This window comes from Mercenaria mercenaria, chromosome 3 (assembly GCF_021730395.1).
Source record: "Mercenaria mercenaria strain notata chromosome 3, MADL_Memer_1, whole genome shotgun sequence".
Lineage (NCBI taxonomy): Eukaryota > Metazoa > Mollusca > Bivalvia > Venerida > Veneridae > Mercenaria > Mercenaria mercenaria.
The window spans coordinates 78,959,118-78,984,033 of NC_069363.1; the positions used below are offsets into that span (position 1 = coordinate 78,959,118).

General features: G+C 34.0%; 1 protein-coding gene and 1 long non-coding RNA gene across 3 annotated transcripts; one reads left to right on the forward strand and one right to left on the reverse strand.

The window, feature by feature from the left end:
* Positions 1–5,623: 5,623 nt before the first annotated feature.
* On the reverse strand, positions 5,624–16,546 carry LOC123523390 (toll-like receptor 4). 2 transcript variants are annotated; one of them, XM_045301071.2, is made up of 3 exons: positions 16,411–16,546; positions 16,245–16,298; positions 5,624–11,066 (listed from the first exon to the last, which is right to left on the reverse strand). In XM_045301071.2, the coding sequence occupies exon 3, from the start codon at positions 11,052–11,054 to the stop codon at positions 8,832–8,834; it is 2,223 nt and encodes a 740-aa protein (XP_045157006.2). In that variant the 5' UTR covers positions 11,055–11,066; positions 16,245–16,298; positions 16,411–16,546; the 3' UTR covers positions 5,624–8,831. The 2 variants fall into 2 exon arrangements, with proteins under 2 accessions (XP_045157006.2, XP_045157005.2); XM_045301070.2 differs by lacking the exon at positions 16,411–16,546 and having other exon boundaries at positions 16,245–16,382.
* An 8-nt stretch (positions 16,547–16,554) lies between these two features.
* Positions 16,555–20,784, forward strand: LOC128555728 (uncharacterized). The gene is made up of 5 exons (XR_008370300.1): positions 16,555–16,695; positions 17,388–17,457; positions 17,856–17,956; positions 18,426–18,493; positions 20,356–20,784. It is a non-coding gene; the product is annotated as an uncharacterized LOC128555728 (long non-coding RNA).
* Positions 20,785–24,916: the final 4,132 nt, after the last annotated feature.

The following is a 24,916-nucleotide window of genomic DNA, read 5'->3' on the forward strand; positions in this document are numbered from 1 at the left end:
TACAATTGTAAGTACCCTTTGTATTGCACTGTTTTATTTCTATAATATCAAAACTAATTGAGATAAACATTTTAGTTCGAAACACTTTCTAATGCTGATCTAAAACATGTCACACATTTGATTTGAAACGGAACCATTTCCCATGTATAGTATCTAATAGTATGTTAATAAACGTCTTTTGTGTTTGATTGAATTCAACTGAATAGAAGATTTTTTTTAATTGGCTGTTAATGGTAATATGAGCCGTGCCATGAGAAAATCAACATAGTGGCTTTGCGACCAGCATGGATCCAGACCAGCCTGCGCATCCGCGCAATCTGGTCAGGATCCATGCTGTTCGCTAACAGTTTCTCCAATTCCAATAGGCTTTAAAAGCGAACAGCATGGAGCCTGACCAGACTGCGTGGATGCGCAGGCTGGTCTGGATCCATGCTGGTCGCACACCCACTATGTTGGTTTTCTCATGGCACGGCTCATATGACAATTTCATGATTACAGCTTTAGCATTTAGAGATTACAACTGAAGCCACTGTTATGCAAGTAAATAAGTAAATTCTTTATTTATAGAGGGTAACTCATTTAGCTGACGCTAAACGTCCAGGAGGCCCTCTTATAACACAGATATATACAAATATAGTTCAATCAAAAACAACAACAAATATCACCACATTGCTTCAGACATCACATGATGTTTTACGTTACCTATTATAAGAGAATGTTCCTAAAAACATAACAATTATGTACGACATGGATAAAAAATATAAACGAACACCAAAAATACAAATCATCTTAATTTCGAAATTACTTTAACATGTTTATTTCATGGCATAGTCATTCAATTGCTTCACTTTGATTTAAAACACTGTAGTGAGTTAGACGATTTTACATCGAACGGTAAAATATTCCAAAGAATTGGAGTAAAGTATTCTTGCATATCGGACTAGCGTTTCCGGATTTTTTACCCATGCCGGCAAACCCGAGATGACTCTCGTGCTGTTAATGACAACTACTAGTTTATGCACTAATAATATATTGTTTATGTAAAATACGAAAAAGGCAGATACCTTGATAGTTTCTCTCCGTTCCTTATAGTATATTTCTCGATTCAAAATACGTTAGTTTACCATAAAAACATAACGTATCGCTACAAACGACAAAACTAAAGTGGAGCTTTGTTATTGTGCGTAACGCAAAACATCATGACGTCACTTCTGCTTACGGAAGTTAATTTCCCGCGCTTTCTGTTCATTCTCCACTATAAGAAAGAGTGCTAAAAGAAACTATTTCTACCTTTTGTAAAATACGGTATGCAAGAAAAAAGTCTGCCAGGATAAAATGCTAACATGTATACGATATGCAAGAAAAAATATCAGTCATGTGTTTGCGAATCGGACGGAAATATCCGTCCCTCGGCCACCAGCGCATGGGCGGTAATTCGGCAAGCCTCATTACCGCCCAATGCGCAGGTGCCCTCAGGACGGATATTTCTATCCGATTCGTAAACACATGACAGGTATTATTAATCTATTTTTGTGTTTTAGGTATATAAAAAGATTGTTCGTGTTTGACCGTAATGTCAAAGACGTGTCATTTGTCCTTTCTTTTTGTTTGTACATTTCACATAGGTAGTTTGGTAACAGACTATTTGCGATTGATTTTGAATATAAAACATGCTTTCTGAAGCTGATCAAACCGTTGTATTTTGAGAAAATTGAGAGCTTGATTGAAGTCTGAGTAATTTGATCCTAATATGATCCTACATGCACGTTTTTGCAATCTTATAATTTTCTTTATATTTTTATTGACTGTGCTTCCCGATACTGTTGAGCAATAATCTATATGCGGTTGAACATAAGCTTTATAAAATAAGATTCTATATTCTGTATGTAGATATTCCTTTATTCTAGAGAGTTACCATATTGTAAGAGGATATATTTTACATATAAATTTAACGTGCGACTCCCAATAAAGATCCTGTTATATGCTAATGCCATGGGGTTTTTCATTCTGACTTTGTTGTAGCATTGTGTTGTATAGAAAACATTTAATTCGCTATTTTCAAGAAATCGACGCTTTTGTTGCGTTGTTATAAACATCACTTTTGTTTTCTCAGTATTGAACTGCATGTCATTTTCTTTGCCTCAGTTTTCTAAAATGGACAGTGCGGAATTTAGACTTGCTTGTAAAACAGTTTTGTCATTTTGTATACCATATAAAGTCGTGTCATCGGCATACAGATCTGCTGATGATACTATATTTCCTGCCGTAAATGACAAGTTATTAATAAATAAAAGAAATAATAGAGGCCCTAAAATAGATCCCTGCAGCGCGCCGCATGTAACCTTATTACAACTACGTGATAAGGAGTTACTGACTTGAACTAACTGATAACAGTTCGGTAAATATGATGTAAACCAATTGATACATGACTTATGACATTTATAGAGTTCCATTTTTTAAAAGAAAATCATGATCCACTAGATCTAATGCTTTTCGGAAGTCTACTATTACAGCCCCAACTAAACAGCTTTTAGCCCTGAATCAATCATGACTGTTTCTGTTGAATGAGATTTTCGAAATCCGTTTTGATTTTCGTGCACAAGATTGAAATTTGATAGATTAGGCATAAGAGAATCGCGTACATGTTTTTTTTTTTCAATTAGTTTTGATAAGGTGGGTAAAATTGAAATTGATCTATAGTTATTTACATTATCTTGATCTCCAGCTTTGTGTAAAGGCTTGACTTCAGCATTTTTCCACACACTTGGAAATGTTGAGTTTAAAATTCTACAATTAATGATAGATGTCAGACTATTTGCTATAAAAGGAGATGAAATTTTCAACAATTTTGGCACTATATTATCAAGTTCTGTTGATTTTGACATATCAAGGTTTTATAAATACGTTTGACCTTGAAATACAGATATAAGCGGGATCGAGAAGACATTTTCTACAGGAACTTTAGAATCTACAAAGGCTTTGACATGTGAAAAATCAAACAAAGGCACTGGGTCTTTTAATTTTTCAGCGATCGTAGAAAAGTAATCATTAAAATTATTAGCTGTTTCCTGTTTATTTTTTATGATTTTAAAATTATCGGTTATTTTTTCTATCCCTTCTTTATCTTGATTACTATTGTTTGTTATAAATTCTTTACAAAATTTCCAAATAGTTTTAGGATATATTCCTCCTTCTTTAATCTTGTTTCCGTACGATCGCTTCCTATGCTGTCTAATTAATGTTAAAACCCTATTTCGCTTCTCTTTTTATAAGGGCGATGTTTTGTCATGTGAAAATAAATCTCAGTCTCGTATCGCTTGTGAAATTTCTGCAATCCTTTACTCTCTTAGTTTGAGTTGGCGCAAATTTGTCAATGACATTTAAATACAAAATACTCCATTTTTCTAGCATTCATCAATATTTCACAATATTAAAAGTAGTACTTTTCTTACCATGTACTTATATAACATACTATCTGTTTGGACGGCTGATTTATATGTTTTAACATAAAATTAAAGGACTTATTAAATTAATGGGACTTTAGAATGAATGCATTATTCGTATTTCCATGAAAAAAACATTTAAAATATTACAAAGACATTTGTAAATATAACATTTGATGCATTAATTGTTGTAGAAACTACAACGCCAGGAAGAGGATTCATATAAACGGGTTAAAGAAATTGTCTTACATTCACATTGACAACATGGTCTATTGCAACTTCAATTACGAAAATGACACGGATGCTGATAAAACATGTTGACACTTGCTGCATAACTTGCCTTCTAGTTTATTTTGTACTAGACGTATGTTCTTACTAGTTTTATTTAAAGAACGTTTCAAAAATGTATACATCTTCATCAAAGTAAAGGCTTCCAATGAATGAAATTCAAAGTTAAAAATGAGATAGGAATACTAACATTAATCATACATAAAATTATACGGCCGTTCCATGAAAACCTGTATTAGTGACATGATATTATTATTGCATAATAAGTACTTTAAAATACTGGAAAATCACTGATTTTCTTATGTTCATGCAAAAATTAGAAACAAGTATACCGTAATACAGTTATCTCAGGCAAACTAAATTCTACCATATTTTACGAAGAAATGTTACTCGTGATGCCATGGCAACAGATATTCCAAAGCACTCGTGCATCATGAAAATATAGAGGTGTGTAGATAAAAGGCCCGTGATGAAAAGCAAAAACACAGACTGAGTTAAGATATTTTCAGTAAAATCATTTTAAACGGTTCCTAAATATTCAAAAGTATGATGTTTAGTAAGTGATCAGCAAAATTTGTTGCATTAATGCCTTGAAAATTACACGCCGTGCACAACGACGTCATACTGTTTTCATGACGTTGTTAACATCACATCTCAAAATGCCTTCAGTGACTACCTTAAAATCAGTGTAACTCTTGAAAAAGTGAAGATAATTACTGCAAATTTTCTGATTTGAAAGGTAAAAGAATGTTCTTTATGAATATTTTATTATCTCATTTTTTTTATTTTGTCACTAATACAGGTTTTCTCATGAAACGCCCCATTAAATTTAATTTAATTTATTAATTTATTATATATAACTGAATGCAAGCTTCACTTTTGAATGCCAATCAAAATGATAACATGCAGAGCATTTATAAGTACTGTGGAGAAACAAAAAAAAAACGACGAAATATACCAATGGATGATAGTATCCGAATATAAGCCAAAACCACCTTTTAGACAGAACTTTTTTTTTAATTCAGCGAGCATACTAATATGGAATCGATTCAATCAGTTTTTGTCGCGAAGCGATGAATGTCTGGATAGATCCATCTATGGACGCATACCAAATAAAACTACATTATCAAATGTGTACTGAGCGTTTACCTTTGGATTTTATGGAAGAAGACGCCTTTTCCTTGTGTCAATAAGCATCTTTGCAACTTGTCGAATTGCAAAGTTTCGCATACTGTAAACAAAGTAATGACCGTAGGGTTGCTTTTATACCAGATCAAATTGAAGAACAGAAGTAATTCTAGCATTAAATCTTGAATTTGCATGTTACCGCTTGCTGAATGGTGTTGAAAGGTGTACCGCATCAATGGAACGAAAACAAAAATGTAAAGTGGTAAACAATAGTTATTTCCAATGTAAAGAGGCTCGTGTACATAACGAACATAGCGGCCGTGCAATTGCGCTTATTATAGATCACTTATTATTTTTCTTGTCCAGATAATTCACCGACCCTCAGCTGATATGTTTAAAGGTTTCAATATTGGTGCTCTCGTGCAATATATCTATTACTTTAATTATTTTGATATCTTTTGTAGCGCTGCGGTAGGCTGTTTCCAAAACCTTCATTCGTACAATGTCCATTTTCGTCGTACACGATATCTTTACGCCAGTCATACATAATATTTATTTAATATTTATTTTGTGGGTTTAACGTCGCACCGACACAATTATAGATCATACATAATATACAGTAACAAATTCATTTAAGATACCTTTGTCTGAAATATAATCAAAATATACCCTGAAAAGAAATAATTTCCTCATACATTTTGTTGTTTAGCCTATTTCTTGATAAATACCACAACAAGCATTTAAGTCAAAAATCAAACACAAGACAATTTTCTGCCTGGGTTTATTACTAGAGTAAATAATGTCCTTAAGGTATGACCCACCTAATGGTGAATATTTCAAATGTTCAAAACAATGTTACAGCTGCATACTGTATCCAGTGAGAGACTTGTATGCAAAATTTAAACAACTTTTACCGTGCCGTTTTTTACAAATTTTGTATAATTCATGATGTTTCCTCAAGCTCAAGTAGAGACAAATTTCAAAGTGATGGCCACTGTCCAAAACGTTTGCAGAGAATTCATTTTGCCATTAATTTTGATAAAAGAAACATCAAACTTTTGGTAAACAATTATAAAACACAAAATAAAACTGTGAATATCATTTTTTTCAACGGCGCCTCAAGTAAAAGGATTTAATGTTTGTTTGTTTTGTTGGATTTAACGTCGCACCGACACATGATAGGTCATATGGCGACTTTCCAGCTTTAATGGTGGAGGAAGACCCCAGGTGCCCCTCCGTGCATTATTTCAACACGAGCGGGCACCTGGGTAGAACCACCGACCTTCCGTAAGCCAGCTGGATGGCTTCCTCACATGAAGAATTCAACGCCCCGAGTGAGGCCCGAACCCACATCGATGAGGGGCAAGTGATTTGAAGTCAGCGACAGGATTTAATGAGGCAGAATTCTAACTCGAACATTGAAAAATTAAGGTTGAGTCCTGTGGGAAGTTTTTAAATTTTGCTCACTTCATTCAAAAATAACCTTGGAGCAGAAATAAACCCTACCTACATTTCTTCACCAATATGTAATCTAAAAAGTTACAGTATTTTTAAAGATGTCTAACTTTACCCCCTTCTGATTCAGAGGTAAATTCACTTTGAACAGCAAGAAATCATTCATCAAATGAAAAATGTTCACTTTTGTACAATAAATCAATGATAATTCTTGACAAAAAATAAAAACTTACTAGAAAAAAAGGAATAAAAGGAAAAATAATTTGGTTCCAGCGGGGCTTGAACCTACGCCCCCTGAAAACTTTAAGTAAAAGTAAGTTTATTGTAGAAATTGAATACTCTTCAAAAGGTGGTACACTATTACATGGGTTATACGTTAAGAATATTGTCTTAACAAAATCTCTTTAAGCTAAGTTCGCAAAATGAAGTTTACATAGTGATAAACAGCTATACGTGAATGTTGTAAACCTACAATCATTGTCTTTATTTCTATACAGTGTACTTGAATACACGTTGTACGAAACGGAACAGTGAATACACGTTGTACGAAACGGAACAGTAAATACACGTTGTACGAAACGGAACAATGAATACACGTTGTACGTTTACGTTGTACGAAACGGAACAGTGAATACACGTTGTACGAAACGGAACAGTGAATACATGTTGTACGAAACGGAACAGTGAATACACGTTGTACGAAACGGAAGCAGTATAAGGCGACGACAAGTAATGGTGTATACATGTATATTAATGAAATAACTATGTTTGTACAGGTATCTCTATGTACTATTTTCTATGTACTATTTTCTACAAATACAAACTTTTCTTATTCAAAATTTGGGAACAAGCTATATTGAGTAAAACGATTTATAGAAAGCCGTACCCTTCATATCTAAAATAATATCAAAAGTTACAGTAATATCTAGTTTGAACACCGACTGTATATGTAGTTAACAAAACAAATATATCGCCATTAATTCTTTTGCCAGAAATTTAGTCTACGCATATAACAATATGCTATTGATAAGTTTTCGAAATTTCAAAGAAATCAAATTATGCTGTCATATGCATTCTCTCATTTTACGACTTCAAGTGACAAAAAAACACTAATTTAAAGACATTTAGAATTTACAAACCAGCAAAAAACGTTATGAGGGAAGAAAATGAGAGCGCATTTAATATGCGAGAATACTTTAAACATTTTCTATTGAAAAAAAATCAAAATCTACACTTGCTTATTTCTATAAATTGCATTTACTCATTTCCTAAAAGCGCTTCTTTATTGTACAATTTTGTGACTTTAAAATCGAGCTTTAGTATAAAAATGAATACAAGTATATTTGATCTGATTTAATAGTATTGAAATTTTGAAACGTTCATATTCAATTTGATAGATTGATCTAACTGTCCCCTTAATTTAAGAAAATAACAAAATAGCAGATGGCTGGTTAGCCATTTGGTTCAGTAAAGTATGCCATCACTCATATAAACTAATGCATTCCAGTTACAATTATTACTAACGGATAAAGTAGTATATACCATATTTAAAGTTGCCTGTTAATAAATGATGTGTGAGTGAGTGAGTGAGTGAGTGAGTGAGTTAGACTTTGCGACGAATCGAGTGAGTGAGTGAGTGAGTTTGATTTTACGACGAATCAACACAAAAAGGTCATTTATCGCCGAAAAGAAGTTGTTTTGGAAACATAAATTGTAAAGCATGTCTAAAAACATTTTTGTAAAATAGTATATACGTAAACAGTATTAAAAATCAGTGGCAAACATAATAATATTGCAAAAGATGTGAACAAAAATACAAAAGTTTCAATTATTTCCGATGAACATTGCTAAATGTATACTAGCATAATTCTGTTTTCTGGATAACAAGGTTTAAAGCTACTGAAAACGCGTTGCATATTCCAAGTGTGCAAACATCTAAAAATAAATATAAAAAGATACATTATATACATAAGTTAGATATGAGCCGCGCCATGAGAAAACCAACATGTGGCTTTGCGACCAGCATGGATCAAGACCAGCCTGCGCATCCAAGCAGTCTGGTCAGGATCCATGCTGTTCGTAAATGGTTTCTGTCATTGCAATAGACTTTTAAAGTCAACAACATGGATCCTGACCAGACTGTGCGGATGCGCAGGCTGGTCTGGATCCATGCTGGCCACAAAGCCACTTTGTTGGTTTTCTCATGGCGCGGCTCATAAATTTTCATCTGAAGAAGTTTATTGAAGCGAAACATGTTTTGACAAAATGTTGTTGGTTTATGAATTTACAATATTATATACAATTGTGAAAAATGTTCAATTACAGAGAAATATTATTTAGAAAAAAATCACAACATAATTATATATCATACGTTCAATTGCATTTGCTATCATAGAATTCCAGTTAAGCCGGTGCGAGGGTGGGGCGAGAAGTTATGTTTATGTTATCTTTACAGGAGATGATATTTCAGGTCCATTTGGTGTACTGAATTCCTATCTCAATTCGTGTCATTTTCTGCTAAATAACTTCAGTTTCGGTATGTGAAACAGCGAGTTTTAGAATGGAACAAGAAATTTGTTCGTAACCTGGCACAATTTCCTTTCGACCGTCTTCTTTCGTGATGAGTTTTGCTCGGGTATAACGTCGAAATATCTTAGACATCAAAGGTTGCATCCGTGTTAAGTCAACTTCCTCTTTGAAAATGAGTATAATTGGTTTGTTAAGCTCATAAGCTTCTCGAAGTTCCATTTGGCACCGATGGCTTTCACAGAAATTGTTTGAAACTATGCACACAACGACGCAACTCTCTGATATACACCGTACTATTTCATCCGCAATTGGAAATCCTAGATGAAAGTCTTTATCACCAAAACAGACAACTTCTTGCTTTAACCCAGTGGTTCTCAGTAATGCTTCTTCAAGCTTTTCATATATTTCATGTATATCGTTTCCTTCGTCCTCACTGGAATATGACAAAAAGCATAAAAACTTCTGTTGTAACAATCCATTTTCAAAATCCTCCAGAAAATTGGCATTCTTTTGTGCTCTTCTTTGTTGTCGCTTTCTGTATATAACAACTGCTGCCACTAATGATATGATGCAGAAAGCTGATATGCTTAGTGACACTGAAACTATCACTATTTTTGACCGTATACATAAAAACTCTGATTCTTCAACAGCGTGGCTATCGAGTTGAATTGTTTTGCCCTCTAAGGAACATACATAACTTTGCATTTCACTTGTTTTAACATAAGCGTTTAACCATGTAATAAAACGTACCGAATCACAACTACAAACAATTTGATTGTGAGCAAAACTTATGTTTGTAGGTATTGGCTTGTTTTGCAATAAAAATTTCAGATTTCTGAAATCAGTGCCATCAATATAGCGGACCATATTGTATTCCATGTTGAGAAACCGCAATTTAATAAGATGCATTATTTCAAAACTGATAGAAGACAATTGATTGTACGATAAATCTAGAAAAGTTAAGTTCAAGGTATTAGAAAATGTTGTTCTAGGAAGCCAGCTAAAATGGTTATTTGATAAGTCAAGATACCATAAGTTCTTGATAGCACTGAACAGATATTTGAATTCTGCAAGGGAGGCCATCCGATACAACTTATTGTGAGCAAGATGAAGTTTTTCTAACGATAAGATCGATCCTAATAAAAAGGGAGATAAGTATTCTAGGTCATTTAGAGACAGGTCAACTTCATACAAATTCACTACTTTCTCTGGCGACTGTATCGTAGCATTTAAATACTGTAAATTATTTGATCTTAACTTCAGCGATTTAAGATTAATATAACTGCAATGTGATAGATCCATGTACGTATTGTTTATTTTCACAGTTCTAGAAATTATACTATTCATTTCTAGACGTTCTACTTTATAAAACAAATAAGCAAAATCATCACTGAATCTTTCATAACAATGAGCAGTTTTTCTTCCTCCAGTCAGGTGCCAAAAAGAAAAGGCAACAAATTTAGAAGGTAGATTCGAAATGTTTAAAATCTTCAGTTGGGAAAGTACAGTAATAATTTGTCTCCGCTCAAAATTATCAATCCTTTCTCTAAGTGTTATGTTTGAAAAATCGGCAACATTCAAAGAGAATGAAAGCCCTTCTGTGTAGAAAGGACCCTTAACTAATAAGTTACAACCACTTAAGCTTAATTTTCTTATTTTCAATCTACTAATCATTTCTATAAATCCATTATCAATAACAACTTGCCCCGTATAAAACAGTGAGACTTGATCAAGGATTAACGAGTGTAAGCTTTTTTGTGTTTGCAAATTCAACACGAGTTCTGCAGTCTTGAGATAAAAACATGATGATAGATTCAGAGTCTGCAATTCCAGAAGTCCTTGAAAAATGTTTTTATTATCACTAAACGTCAATTTAGAGGAATGTAGTCCGAGTGATTTTAGGTTCTTGAGAGCGTAGAAGTTATACTCTTTGAGTCGAAAGTTTACATGTTTATTGAAAGTAACATCCAGATAATTTACCAACCTCCAGCTGTTATGTTCGAACGTATCATTATCGATGCTGTTCTGTAACAGTTCTGTTACTGTAACTCTTGTGATATTCTCTGGTAGCACTCGCGGTAGGGTTCTTCCACACATAACTGAAAATCCTTCAATAATGCAATCCCCATTTTCATTAAACACAACTCTATTTGCACCAGTCATACATACTAAACCGCCAAAGAAAAGGAAGCTGTATATCTTGTGAAGCATATTTTGTTGTGTCTGAAATGTAATAAAATTATATACTGTTTATAAACTTTAGATACTTTTTCATTTTCAGATTGCTTAAATATATGATAAAATCTTTGTCGATTTGTGTTGATTAAAAACAAGAAATATCGTTAAACTAGATCTGTTTTCATAGGGTACTGGTGCCCATATGTCTTGTCACTGTACGATTGCAGGTAGCTTATTGACAATGCAAGTCTCAGTAAACTTCCATATTACCTTGGACTGGGATGTGAGTAATCAGCGGGATGTATGTATACATGTATAACATCATCAAGAGACATAAAATGAAAAAAACTGAAAAAGCAAAGAGGAAGAGGAGGATGTGTAACACATTCTAGACATGCGCGTGTATGTCTTATGAAATAACGTTGTGGGAAAATACGCGGGCTAGTATTAGACCTCTACTCATTTTTCATGTCATCAGATCTACATGACTTTGTATACAATTATATTAGTTTTTATTAACTTTGCAATACCTCGTTGATATGACTAATTTCACTTTTGGTCATTTTGGACATTAATTTCTATCAATAACATGATTCTACACAATATTCTATACAAAGGCTGACTGATATGATAGCCATTAGGCTGCTAATTTCAGAATGTTTGTAGTATTTTTATTTTTTGACAAGTACTGACCACCAGTAGCAGTTGTCTTTCATAAGATTGTCTTAGGTTCAGTCACATGACATTTTGTAACTGGATTAATTATTTTGTCGTTTCATAACAGTTTTACTGAATTTGTTTTTATTGGATTTAACGTCGCACCGACACATGATAGGTCATATGGCGACTTTCCAGCTTTAATGGTGGAGGAAGACCCCAGGTGCCCCTCCGTGAATTATTTCATCACGAGCGGGCACCTGGGTAGAACCACCGACCTTCCGTAAGCCAGCTGGATTGCTTCCTCACATGAAGAATTCAACGCCCCGAGTGAGGCTCGAACCCACATCGATGAGGGGCAAGTGATTTGAAGTCAGCGACCTTAACCACTCGGCCACGGAGGCCCCTTTACTAAATTTTAGGCTTGTTTCCAATATACTTGCCACGCAGAGAAATCCTTAAGCTCCAACCATAGAAAAATTGGTAAAAATACATCTGATATGTTAAAGGGCTATCATTTATAAGACTGTCTAGAAAAATGTCAATCCCTTCACTACGATGTTGAGAGATTACAAAAATGAAAAGGTGATGGTTTGCTGCAGTGTCAAAATGCGTTAATAACCAGAAATGAACGCACTGAGTTTTAGTTTTGCCATTCCACAAAATCTGTTGGTGGAATACCAACTAAAAAGTGTAAAAGAACGTTTAAATTGTGAACTTTACTTTTTCTCAGTAAGGCATTTTACGTCAGAAGTATTGAATGTGCGTGCGTGCGTGGAAGGGGTGGGGACTTGCACACAAAACACACAGAGGAACACAGCCACCACAATAGACTCTCTCTCTCTCTCTCTCTCTCTCTCTCTCTCTCTCTCTCTCTCTCTCTCTCTGCCATACGTATAAATGAGTGCCTATTATGATTTAAAATATCAATTAATAAAACATTTAAATGAAAACAATAGCGATAGTAATTGAAGACCATTAAAAACTTTCTATCCTCTTTATATGTTAATAATGCTAACGCCAGTAAATATTTTAATCTCAAAGTACCATTATTTATTTCATGTTGATACTTTTCACTGTTACAACACTACACAATAACGTTAAAGAATATGAATTATATATAAGTAAAATTTACATACTATTCATCAAAGTCGCCGAAATAAAAATGATTTAGAATTAAAGAATTTCTCCGTTTTCTTCAAATTCTCTAGAATTTATATCAGAATGAAAGGCGTTTTTTTTTTGTTTTTATTTTTTTTTTTTTGAGTAAAACTATTTGTTCAGGAAGCTGGACAAAGTTTAAGGAATGAATGTAACATGAAATACACACTTATAGAAAATATCAAATGTATTATGTCCCATTGACGCTCTCTGCTCTAAAAGAGTTATATACATTGATCACAAAATATACGTTTAAATGACCGCCAATTTTAATTTGCCACGGACAATATTTGGCAAAAACGTCAAGTACTTCTGCAAATTCTTTGAACTTAGAAATTGTACTGAATGATAGCCCATACCTACCATATACCAACCAACAGCTTTCATTATTCTAGTTTTATTATTTTAGTAGATATTGCTAATCTAATAGTATGTTTCCCATGGGAAATTGCCGATTTCCTATGGGAAACGGTCATTTCCCATGGGAAAATTGCTTTCCTATGGGAACGGTGTTTTCCCATGGGAAACATTTGGGAAAATTTTCACATGGTAATTTCCCATTGGAAACTTTTATTTTTTTTATTTTCATTTAAACTATCAGAAAAACATCATAGCTGTTTTATAAAAAAATTCTTTTATGGCACATACTAGTTTATTTGTTTAAAAATGATCATTTAGTTTTCCCATGGGAAAGAATTCCTATGTGAATCCCATAGGACATTGTTCCCTTGGGAAAAGTTTCCCATGGGAATACGTTCCTATAGGAAAGAGTTCCTGTAGGAAATTGTTCCCTATGGAAAAGTTTCCCAAGGGATTGCGTTCCTATAGGAAAGATTTCCTGTAGAAAATTTTTCCCTGGGGAAGAATTATGAAAATCAAATTGTAGCCCGCCTGCTTAGCTCAAAAGGGAAAGCGCAGATCTACGGATCTAAAACTGTTCATAAATATGCACTTATTAAGTAAAGCTTGTTTTTGTTTAAATTACGTAGTGGATGTATTTTTGACCTTTTTGTGGGGAAATGGGAGAGATGCTTTTGTATTTGGTGAAGTAAAATTCAGTTTTATTATGTGTAATTACACCAGGGGCCGTATTCATAAAGCATCTTAAGTATAAGTATACGAAATTGATTATTTACTTAAGTATTACTTAGGTTGGAAATGTATTTTACTTAAGTATATTTGTTATTCATAAAACAACTTACAAACTTCGTAAGATCTTGGGTCATGATAATTTTCCAAATGTATTTGAAAAGATTATCAAACGTTTTATTAAAAGAGGTTACGACCCAACTGTTTTGAGACATACCGCATGTTTAGTGTTCAACCCGTTTACAGTTGGACACTACGCTTCCCTCTTTGATTGCGTCTGACGGAAGAGGGGGAGGACTCTATGATGAGCAGTTTTTAAATCCTACCAGGACTTAACTGTTTAGATATTTGTCTTCTGGCCTGTTTCGTCGGGCCCTTAAGGGTGTTTCTCTTGTTGCTCTGTCTTCTGAAAAGGCATTGAGTACATACGTTTTTGGTTCTTAAGGTTTGCTTTTTATATATTTATACACGAGCATTTTTGTGTTTTACATGCCATGCCTTTTTGTTTCCATTACGTGTGTTAGAGATTCACCTGGAGGGGATTACTTTTATTTACACTGTCCCATGTCTTTGGAACATGGTGGGGGTAAGAGTGAGGTTGGGTGCGCACCATAAACCGGTTTAAGCTCCCCAGTGGTGTTTTTGCCACTGACCGTTCCAAGGCGGTGCCCCACTGTGTTCCTTTGTTTGTTCGTTTTGTCCATGTGTGTTGACTTCGTGTGCGCGCGTGTGTGTATGCTTATTGTTCGTCTTGTCCTGATGAGTTGGCTTTGAGTGTGTGTGTGTGTTGTTCGTTTTGTCCCGATGTGTAAGCTTTGAGTGTGTGTGTGTGTGCGGTGCACGCGTTTGCGTGCTGGGGGGTTCATTTTGAGGAGGCTGCGCTTTTGGTGCGTGGCATTCCCTGTTTGATATTTTTCTTTGTTTTAATAAGTAATTCTTGTTTTTTATTGTGGACGAAAACATTAAAAAAACAACATTAATTTCAGACAGATACAACATGCACAATTATGTTTAAAATGCTTTTTTTCTGAAAACATCACTTTAATCGTACTCACCACGTTATTTTATTTTCTGACTTAAGTCATTTCTTACGTATCTTAAGTTTTAGCTGTTTTATGACTAGAACTAAAGTTTTTACTTAGACTTAAGTTGAAATCACCACAAACTTAAGTAAAATCTTAAACTTAAGTCAAAACTTATACTTAAGATGCTTAAAGTTTATGAATACGGCCCCAGGTCACAGCAGTGTGACTTTGATGTGATTTTGTGCAATAGGCAAATATGGCTGGAAAAATTACTCTTAGTAGATACTTTCCTCTGCATTGTATGTCAGTTTTAGGTTAGTTTTTCAAACTGGTGTCAGGATAAATTGATAAAAACCAAACAAATATATTTTCAATATTTTTGATGTATCTTTAATGCAGCTTTACAATCCGACATAATTTTAGGACAGGTTCACGTCGGATACTACCTTCTGCCTCGATTTAGGTAGTTTTTGTGATATTTTCAAAGAGAATGTCGCAGCAAAAAGCACGAGCGAATTTCGAACATAAAAATGTTTTATCCATGCACCTTGTAGTTTTCAAACATTCAAAAATATATTTGATACTCTGTCGACAGTAGTGGTAATGCATAGGACAATTCGGCAATTAAATATACTTTATTTTTCTTGTATTTTTAATCTTTCAAACAGGATATTTTGTCAATTGTTTGACGGAAATATGGAATGAAGACTTTTGATTTTGCCCTTTTATAGCTGTCAGATGTTAGATTTGGTATTTTTAAGAGTCGATGTGTAATTTGCTAGTAACTTAGAGCCAGTTGTGATAAACAGAGCAAAAATACGCTCCAGCAACGCGAGAATTAGTTGAAACGGTTTTTGTTTTGTTGTTATTATTTTCAATGGTTTTCTTTTTTAACACATTTTCTCACGTTCCAATGAAAAGGGCTGATTAATACTAAAAACATTTCAAAAATCACAGAAAATATAGTGACATGTTCAATATCATTTATAGAAACATTTGAGATGAAATAGCTAAACTTGCCTCTCAAAACAAACTCCATGAAATTAAGAACAAACAATAAGTACCATATTGGAAGAAAGTAAATCTTTATTTTTGCCAACTTAACACACTTTCAGGCATTACATTTACTAGTAGAAACTAGGGTGATTCAGACAAAAAATTCAAGTGGATTTTACTACCAAATTTGATTTAAGACACCCATAATCATCAAATTGTCGGTTTAAAGCTTTTCTGTCTTATAAATAGTTTATTCATAATGATACATTATAACATAAACTTCAAAAGAACTAACCTCCGTATGTTTTATCCAAATTTCAGTTGTATAAACACAAACTGTAAGGACCACCTGAAGTAAAAATGAAACACGACTGACACAGAATATTTAAACTTCAAGGTGAATAAATTATAAAGCTTAGGTTAACAAACCATCGCCTTATTACACAAAACTTCCTGCTTACCTGATTAAAGGTTTCTGTTTCGTAATTCAATAATAGAACCAACGTATCATAACAACAGAGATGGTAAGATTAGAAGATTTCTTTTCAGGCCCCAGTTTGGGAAACCCCGTTTATTTCAAATTGTAAACATATATAGATACATACAAACACATAATGTAGGCATTTACCTAGAGCATTTTATTTTCAAGGGAAATAATTGTGGTCTGACTGTATTATTTTGAAAATCACAGTTGAGATTTTTTTATGTGTGCACCGGTACAGTTTTGCGGAGAAGCGAAAAACAAGGTAAGTTGACAGTTTTTGTTGAAATATATATCTGATAGCTGACACATAGGAGAATGTTTTGGTTTATATCCATCTTACAGATTCTTTTTTAAAATGAAGAGAAACAGGGGGAATTCTGTAAATTTCTTCTTATATGCAAATGAGCTGAAAATGTATTGAAATGACTAGATCAAAAGTTTATGCCTTTCCAGTAAGTTTTTCCCTACCTTTGACGATAGTTATTAAAAAGTATAGATATCAACCTCTTTGCTGATATTAGTACCTAAAATTTTCAGCCTGTGAATAGCTGTGGAAATTTGGGACTTCCTTTTTTGAAGATATAAATAGATCTAAGCTATATTTAGACTAAAGTTTTTTTTCAGTATAACAGCATGTAGAGAACCCCTCCATACAGTCAAATATTCTTGATATTGCAAGGAAATTTAATGCATTTTTCAAGTGCTTGCTGTTTCTTATGTGGTGCATACTTGATATAGGTAATTGTCAATGTCAACTATCATTATACTGACATTTGAAGTTGTTTTTTTCTTTCTAAATTACCTCCCTTATATATGCATTTTTCTTCATTCATTTTATTGATAATTACTTCCCTTTATGTTTAGCAAAAATTCTCAGATTGCATTTAATTAACTCCCTTTATTTAACATGAAAAATTCTTTTGTGTAATGATTATTTGTATATTTTACTTACAGTGTCTGATACATATAGTTGCAGTCTGTCTTTGGAAGCTGTAGAAATAACAAGAAAGAGGCTGACATAGTGGTAAAGTTTGTTATATATGAAGTTTATTGATGGCATTCATATATGATGATATCATTAAAGTACAACATACATTGATTTTCTGACAGTCATGTGTTATTACATTTGAACTGAGACTGTTTTATAATCAGGTTCCTGATACTTTTTCTTAATATACATTGTATACAATAGTTGCATTTTTTTTCAATATTAATTGCAGCTTTATAAATTAGAACACTTCAGGTTCATGTTTGATATAGTTTATTAATGATTATAATTTTAATCATACAATGAGTTATGAGATATTTTATTAATTTTTATATATTTAGATTAATAAATGTAAAAAGTCTGTATTAAATGCATAGGTCATCTTTTGTACAAAAATAAAGGAAAAACAAATGTTTTATAATTTTCATTTTCAGTTTTGGTAGGGAAAAGTTTGAGTATGCACATGTACAGTTGTTTGACCTGTCTTACCCTGTGGCAGTCCAAGAAGATGTTACCATTATGAAAAATGCAAGAGGTATTATGCTTTTGTATGTTAAACAAAAGTCTCAAAGCATTTATATGCTGTATGGCCAAATTCTTGCTTCTGAAATAACTGTAAAAGACCGCTATAAGACTGACATTCCTGACAAGATGTGAACCTTCTGGACTTTATGTCAGCCTGGCATAAACATTTCTTTCCTGTAGCTATGTGTATCCCTCAATTTACTTAGTACATATCTCCATTCAAAATAATGAAAATAGATATGGTTTAGTAATAAATGTGTGATAGCTTTGTAATGTCAACATTTCAAAAATAGAATGAACATGTACTTTGATAATAAATATTGAAATACAAATTTCAGTATATTGTAGCAGTCAGCAAAAACATGAAGTACATTTGTATCTTTGTATTAAGATAATTAAAACAATTACATAATGTATATTCAAATGCATTGACACTGATTTTATGAATGTGTGTGAATTAATGTGTTACAATATTTCAGAACTTGAAGACAATGGTTAGTGCAGAAGGGACATAAAAGTTATGATAAAAGTAACAGATATAAATAAGGTAAACTATTGTGATACAAAGACATGGCCAGTGCTGCACATCACAAAGGCAACATTTTAATTTAATTTTTTGTCTCCTTATGAGTTCTGTAAAGCTGATTTTGCAATATATATAAAATGATTAGGATTAATTTTTTTACTGTGATCTTTTTTCACATGATTTTGTCAAGAATGACAATTTGTTCATTGGAATAAGATAGTTAAAGGCGGCATTGTGTCACATAAAAATATGTCTGCATAGTTGCCTAACATTAAATGTCAAATTGTAAACAAGGAAATTCTAAATTTGGAAAATCTTTTGTTTTCCTTCATTTAGCTCAATTGAAGGAGATGAAGTTTGAAGCAATTTTCACAGTACAACCTCTCCAGAGTAGCTCACTCTGAAGCAAAAACCTCTCTATAACAACACCATGAGAATTTCCCTAAGCTGAAATATAACTATCAAATTTACTTCTCCAGAACAACAACCTCAAAATGACTAAAATATTTGTATATCCCACAGGGTATTGCTCTACAGAGGTTGCACTGTACTTATAATATCTATTATTTCAAATGCTTTAAGAGAAACAACACTTTCAACAAGGGGAAAAGTGAACATATATTACTCATAAGGTGAAGTTTTGGCAGTTTTCAAGTTCATTGTTTTTGCATGCTATATAAAAACACTTTAGGTAGTTTATCATTATTACATCATATACTAATCAGAGGTTGTAGGTTGTTGTTGGAGCTTTTATGTGAGATCATAGGTGACCATCATCAGATTTATCTGTTTATTGTTTTCACCATTTTATTGAATATGTATATTGAATGTTATAGAATATGCAATCTTTTCAGACAGACCTATTAAATAACTTGTCATTTAGTGGATCTAAGTATATGTAAAATTTAAATAAAGCAGCAAGCCAAGTAGCAACACAATCTTGCTGCTTAAAACAGGTACCGTATAGCGGGTTATTTCTGCGGGGGTAATATTTCTGCGTTTCTGCGGTCTCTCTGTAGAATCGCAAAAATATTTCCAGAAGAATATTCATCCAGCAAAAATTTAAAACGCAAAAAGAATCTGCATTTTTTTTTTCACCAACGTTGTTTCACGCTATGTTACCCAAGGTAATCCGAAGTTCACAATGACCTGGACTAATTATTGAAAATTACCGTTACCATCTAACAATTACCGATAATGGTATAATCATCATAATTAGGTCTGATGGTCAAACAAAGTCCTAACTGTTAATCCCTCAGAAAACGTTTTTCTTTTGTGAATGAAATAAACTGAGTGAATTTCACTTGTGTTGTTTATATTAATCCCTTGTGGCAATCTTCCGAACTAGGTATACTTTAGTTACCTTTATATACGTGTAACCGTTATATTTATACCGTAGTTTGCAGTTGTTATGCAATAATTTATTGTTGATGGATTTACATTTTCTCATTTCGCAATTATTATATCCTACAATGTATTCATTAAATGCAAAGTTACCAGTAATTTAGTTTATTGATTTCATACGCTATCATTCTCACAACGTCCGACCATGCGAGGAATTACCTCCTTCTTGGCAGAAACGCAGAAATTTCTCTTCCGTTTAAGTGAAAACGCGGAAATTAAACACGCAGAAATTTGTTTCACATTTTTTGGGACCAAAACGCAGAATATTTTGACCGCAGAAATAACCCGTTATACGGTAATTCCTTAGACAAGTTGAAATTAGACAAAATGTCAATTTGTAGAGTTACCTGACTTGCTGCTTGATAATATATTTCTAAGATTAGAATATCTGCAAATGCCTAAAATGATGTTATAATTGTTTTAAAAACTATCATGTTTTATTCTCTTTATGTAATAAAGTTTTACATTTGTATTTCCAGAAGTGTGTTGTCATGTGAAATGGACTTTACCCCAACTGTGCTGCATGATGTATATTCAAGTGCGAGACAGCCATGCACCAGCTGTAAACTGAGATGGACCCATATAATAAATATGTTGACTTTTCTATGTATTATCATCTGTACAGAATGTGTTCATGACAAGACTGTATACATATATTGTTAAATCATTTTTTATTTCCATTATTGCATGCAAGAAGCAAGCATTTAACAATTGCATTCATAGAAATGTTAAAATGTGATCAATCTAATTTAAAGAAACACATTTAATTGGACTTTTTAAGTTTCATAGTATTTGTGGTGGAGATTGACCCAGTCATTCAGCAACTTATACAGTCTGTGTGTCATTTCTTGTATGTTATAGTTTTCTTAATAATACATGTACATTAAATGTCAATGGTAAGATGAACTCATTCACCGTTTACCAAGCAGTGACCTACTTTGAAAAATTAGTACCAGAACGGCCTGCAACGGTACCCTCAAAAATCGTCAATTTTCCACAGGTCGGGACCTGTGCAAAATTCGGGATTTGGGGTGATTTGGGCGGTCCGGATATTTTACTTGCAACTGATGCTAGGATGGTCCTAGAACACCAAGCAGTGACCTACTTTGAAAAATTAGTACCAGAACGGCCTGCAACGGTACCCTCAAAAATCGTCAATTTTCCACAGGTCGGGACCTGTGCAAAATTCGGGATTTGGCACAGGTCCCGACCTGTGGAAAATTGACGATTTTTGAGGGTACCGTTGCAGGCCGTTCTGGTACTAATTTTTCAAAGTAGGTCACTGCTTGGTGCAAGCTAAATCTCCGGGCTGCCAAAATCACCCCAAAACTCGGATTTCTTGCAGGTCCTGACCTGGCGAGAAATGCCGATTTTTACGGGTAGCGTTTCTGGCCGTTTCTGTACTTATATTTGAAAGTGGTTGTGTGCTTGGTCTTCTAGGACCATTCTAGTATGAAATGCAAGTAAAATCTTCGGGTTGCCAAAATCACCCCAAAACTCGAATTTCTTGCAGTTCCCGGCCTGGCGAGAAATGCCGATTTTTACGGGTAGCGTTTCTGGCCGTTTCTGTACTTATATTTGAAAGTGGTTGAGTGCTTGGTCTTTTAGGACCATCCTAGCATGAAGTGCAAGCAAAAACTCCGGGTTGCCAAAATCACCCCAAAACTCGAATTTCTTGCAGGTTCCGACCTGACGAGAAATGCCGATTTTTACAGGTAGTGACTACCAAAACGCGTTGCTACCATTTTGAGGTGTAACAACGTTTCCTTGTTTAACTATTTTTATACAATTTTATACTGTTCATTGTAGTCATGCATCATAATCGCAAAGCGGAAAATCTACACAGGATTCAGCTGTTCTGATAGCCCATAAATTACCTCTCAATCACTAACATACCTGTTTGGTGCAACAAAAAATCTTCATTTTTCGAGTTATCTGACTTTTCTCTTCATTTTATAGCAGTTTTATCATAATTCTTTAAACTGTGATAAGGGTTTGTTCTCTGAAATGAGTCTAGCTGAGCTATGATTGTGTGGCTGCTCTGTGAAAATTGTCAGTTTTACATATAATATATAGGTAATACTATTTAGGCTAATTTGACCTCGTATCTACCATGTCAATGTTACGTATGCGTCATTTTCGTAGTAAATATACTACATAGTCATACAAAGATCGTATTCGTACACCAGCGCCACCTAGGTCGTGAAATCGCCCACAAAGCTCAGTAGGGAGGACGCAGATCTGTAGAAACCGAAGTCGTGAATTCGATCCACGGGCGAGGCATCCACCTCTTGTTCATTACAAACAATTTTCATACCGGGAGCGCAACCGGAAGTAAAACATCTAGGGACATCCAGGGCTTCTTTGGAAGCCATGTTATTGTTTATCTATACTGTACTCACCTGTTGTACCTCCGGTGGTACACTCGCAAATATGAGTGTTGCTGTTGCACACAACATGCTCTGAGCTCTTGCAATGATTGTTCCCCCATTTAGAGCAATGAGATAGGGTTGAACAAAATAATTCTGCTCTCGCACACACTGAAACGAGTGAATGTTGAAATATAAAATTGTGTGTTGTGACAGCGGGCTGAGTAGGGGTGGTAGATTGGGAGTTGGGAAGAGAATAAAAGCCATCCATCAGATCATTCAAGTCAAAATTATTTGTAGTTGACTCTTTTTCCCGAATCATGAGGATAGTAACACAGCTCTGGTCCCTGCTCTTATTATGAACACTTAAAGTGGACTGGTACCGTGACGTATCTTCGGCCGCCATCAACTCCGTTTTCAAGTTTTGCAAACACTCAATCCTATTTATATGATTTAATATTGAAAGGCCTCCAGGGTTTACTCTTCCTGAAACGAAACCTTAAGATGTCGGTTTTTATTGATCAAAATTAAATTATTCTAAAACTTGATTTAAGAATTTGTCGACACTGAAAATCATTATTTCAATCTCAAAGGAATTACGTCCAAACTAGCTTTCCCGCGTACACTTAAGTCCTACCTATAACACTTACGTAGTGGAGATAAATAAATCTAACATTTAAATACCTATTCTAATATTATTTCGGCGAAAGGAAACCAAAGACCTACTATATATCAGCTTTAGTTTTAAAAAACCATGTATATTATTGATATCTAACGGTTTTGATGAAAACTGTGTTACAGAAAATATCATTTTATCTTTAGTTTTACATAAAATGTATATGAAAGTTGTAGACCAAACTCGCATCTTAGGAACATACATGCACAGGTTGTTACCTTTCGTTACGTTTTCAGCGATTTTTCAGTTGTGTTTATCAATTAGAGATGGAGGACGACTGACACAAGATATATCTTCAGTCAATCATCACGATATACAGAAAAGTTTAAGTATCAAATCAAATGCGATATCTATTTAATGGATATATAGATAAATCACTTAAATAAGGAATCGAATATTGAAAATATGTTAAATAAAGACATACGTACATCGACACAAATTGTCAAAAAAAGCAACGAAGAAAACGTGAACAGAAATAAAACGAATAGGAATAATACTCCCGCCCCCGCCCCCGCCCAAGCCCCCTACAAAAAAAAAGATCCATGAAGACTCGAACTAATACAAAACGTCTTGATGATTTGCAACTAGTATCTGCATTTCAATCGCCATATAAATATTGGCCAATTAAAATGATTTACTTGTCAAGTTATAATTACATAGAAGTAAATATAAATTTTGTTTTATCAATCATGAAATGGACGCATGCTCGCGATGTTTTCTTATCAACTGACAGTTATCTAAAATGTCCGAGATTTTTGTTGTTGTTGTTGTTGTTTTTCTCTGTCTTTTTGCGAGCTCGTGAAATACAGCATTTTCTTTTTTTCTTCTGAAAATTAAATATTATGATATGTTCATGGGTTTACTAAACTTACTAAGTATAATTGTATAAATGCCACTTCTGTCACTTCTTCATAGCTCATGGCTCCTTTTAACTAGACAACTTTCAAAATCTGTAGTTATAATTACTTACCATAAAGTGCAAGTAAAACGTGCGCAAATAAAACCTTCATAATTCACTCAGTGTTGTTTGAGGTCTAGAAGCCCATTATAATGCGATGCTTCAAATCAAGCACATGATTTATATAGACAGTTACAGGGGCGGACCGAGCGAAGGATCGATTTTCAGCAACACAGTGTCCGGCTCATTGAAGAAGGTCGGGATCTTTTTTGGCAATTTAAAAAGAAGCATCACTACATTAAGGAGCTCCGTAAATTTTGAGATGTTTATGAGGTAAGAAAATAACGCCATTTTTTTTCATTTACTTAGACACCGTCTGCTGAGGATAGCTCCGCGATAAATCCGCCAGTGAAACTTTTGTTTAGTCATACTTTAAGTATAAAAATATGTTTGCTCTGTCTCTGTCTACAAGTGCTGAAGGTGAGCTATTGTGATACCCCTGCTCCGTCGTCGTCCGTCTGTTAAAATATTACTGTAAGCACTCTAGAAGTTATAACTTTTGTTCAGTCTTAATAACACTTGGTTAGAATGTATCTCGAACGAGATATAAATGAGCCGCGCCATGACAAAACCAACATAGTGGCTTTGCGACCAGCATGGATCCAGACCAGCTTGCGCATCCGCGCAGTCTGGCTAGGATCCATGCTGTTCGCTAACGGTTTCTCTAATTGCTATAGGCTTTGAAAGCGAACAGCATGGATCCTGAACAGACTGCGCGGATGCGCAGGATGGTCTGGATCCATGCTGGTCGCAAAGCCACTATGTTGGTTTTCTCATGGCGCGGCTCAAATGTGGTTATCTAGTGTAAATTAAAACTAAGTCACCATTTGATGCAACAATTTCTACTTGATATATGTTTGTTAGGGTGTTTGACATGATTAAACCTAGGTCAAGTTCAAAACTTTATTACCTGAGGTATTAAACTATTTCACTAGGTCAAATTATAGAGAAACCTTTTAAACAATCTACTGTAGAGGCCACATTTTCTCCTTCATTTTCATGAAACTTTGTAATATGTCAGAACTTTGTTATTTCAG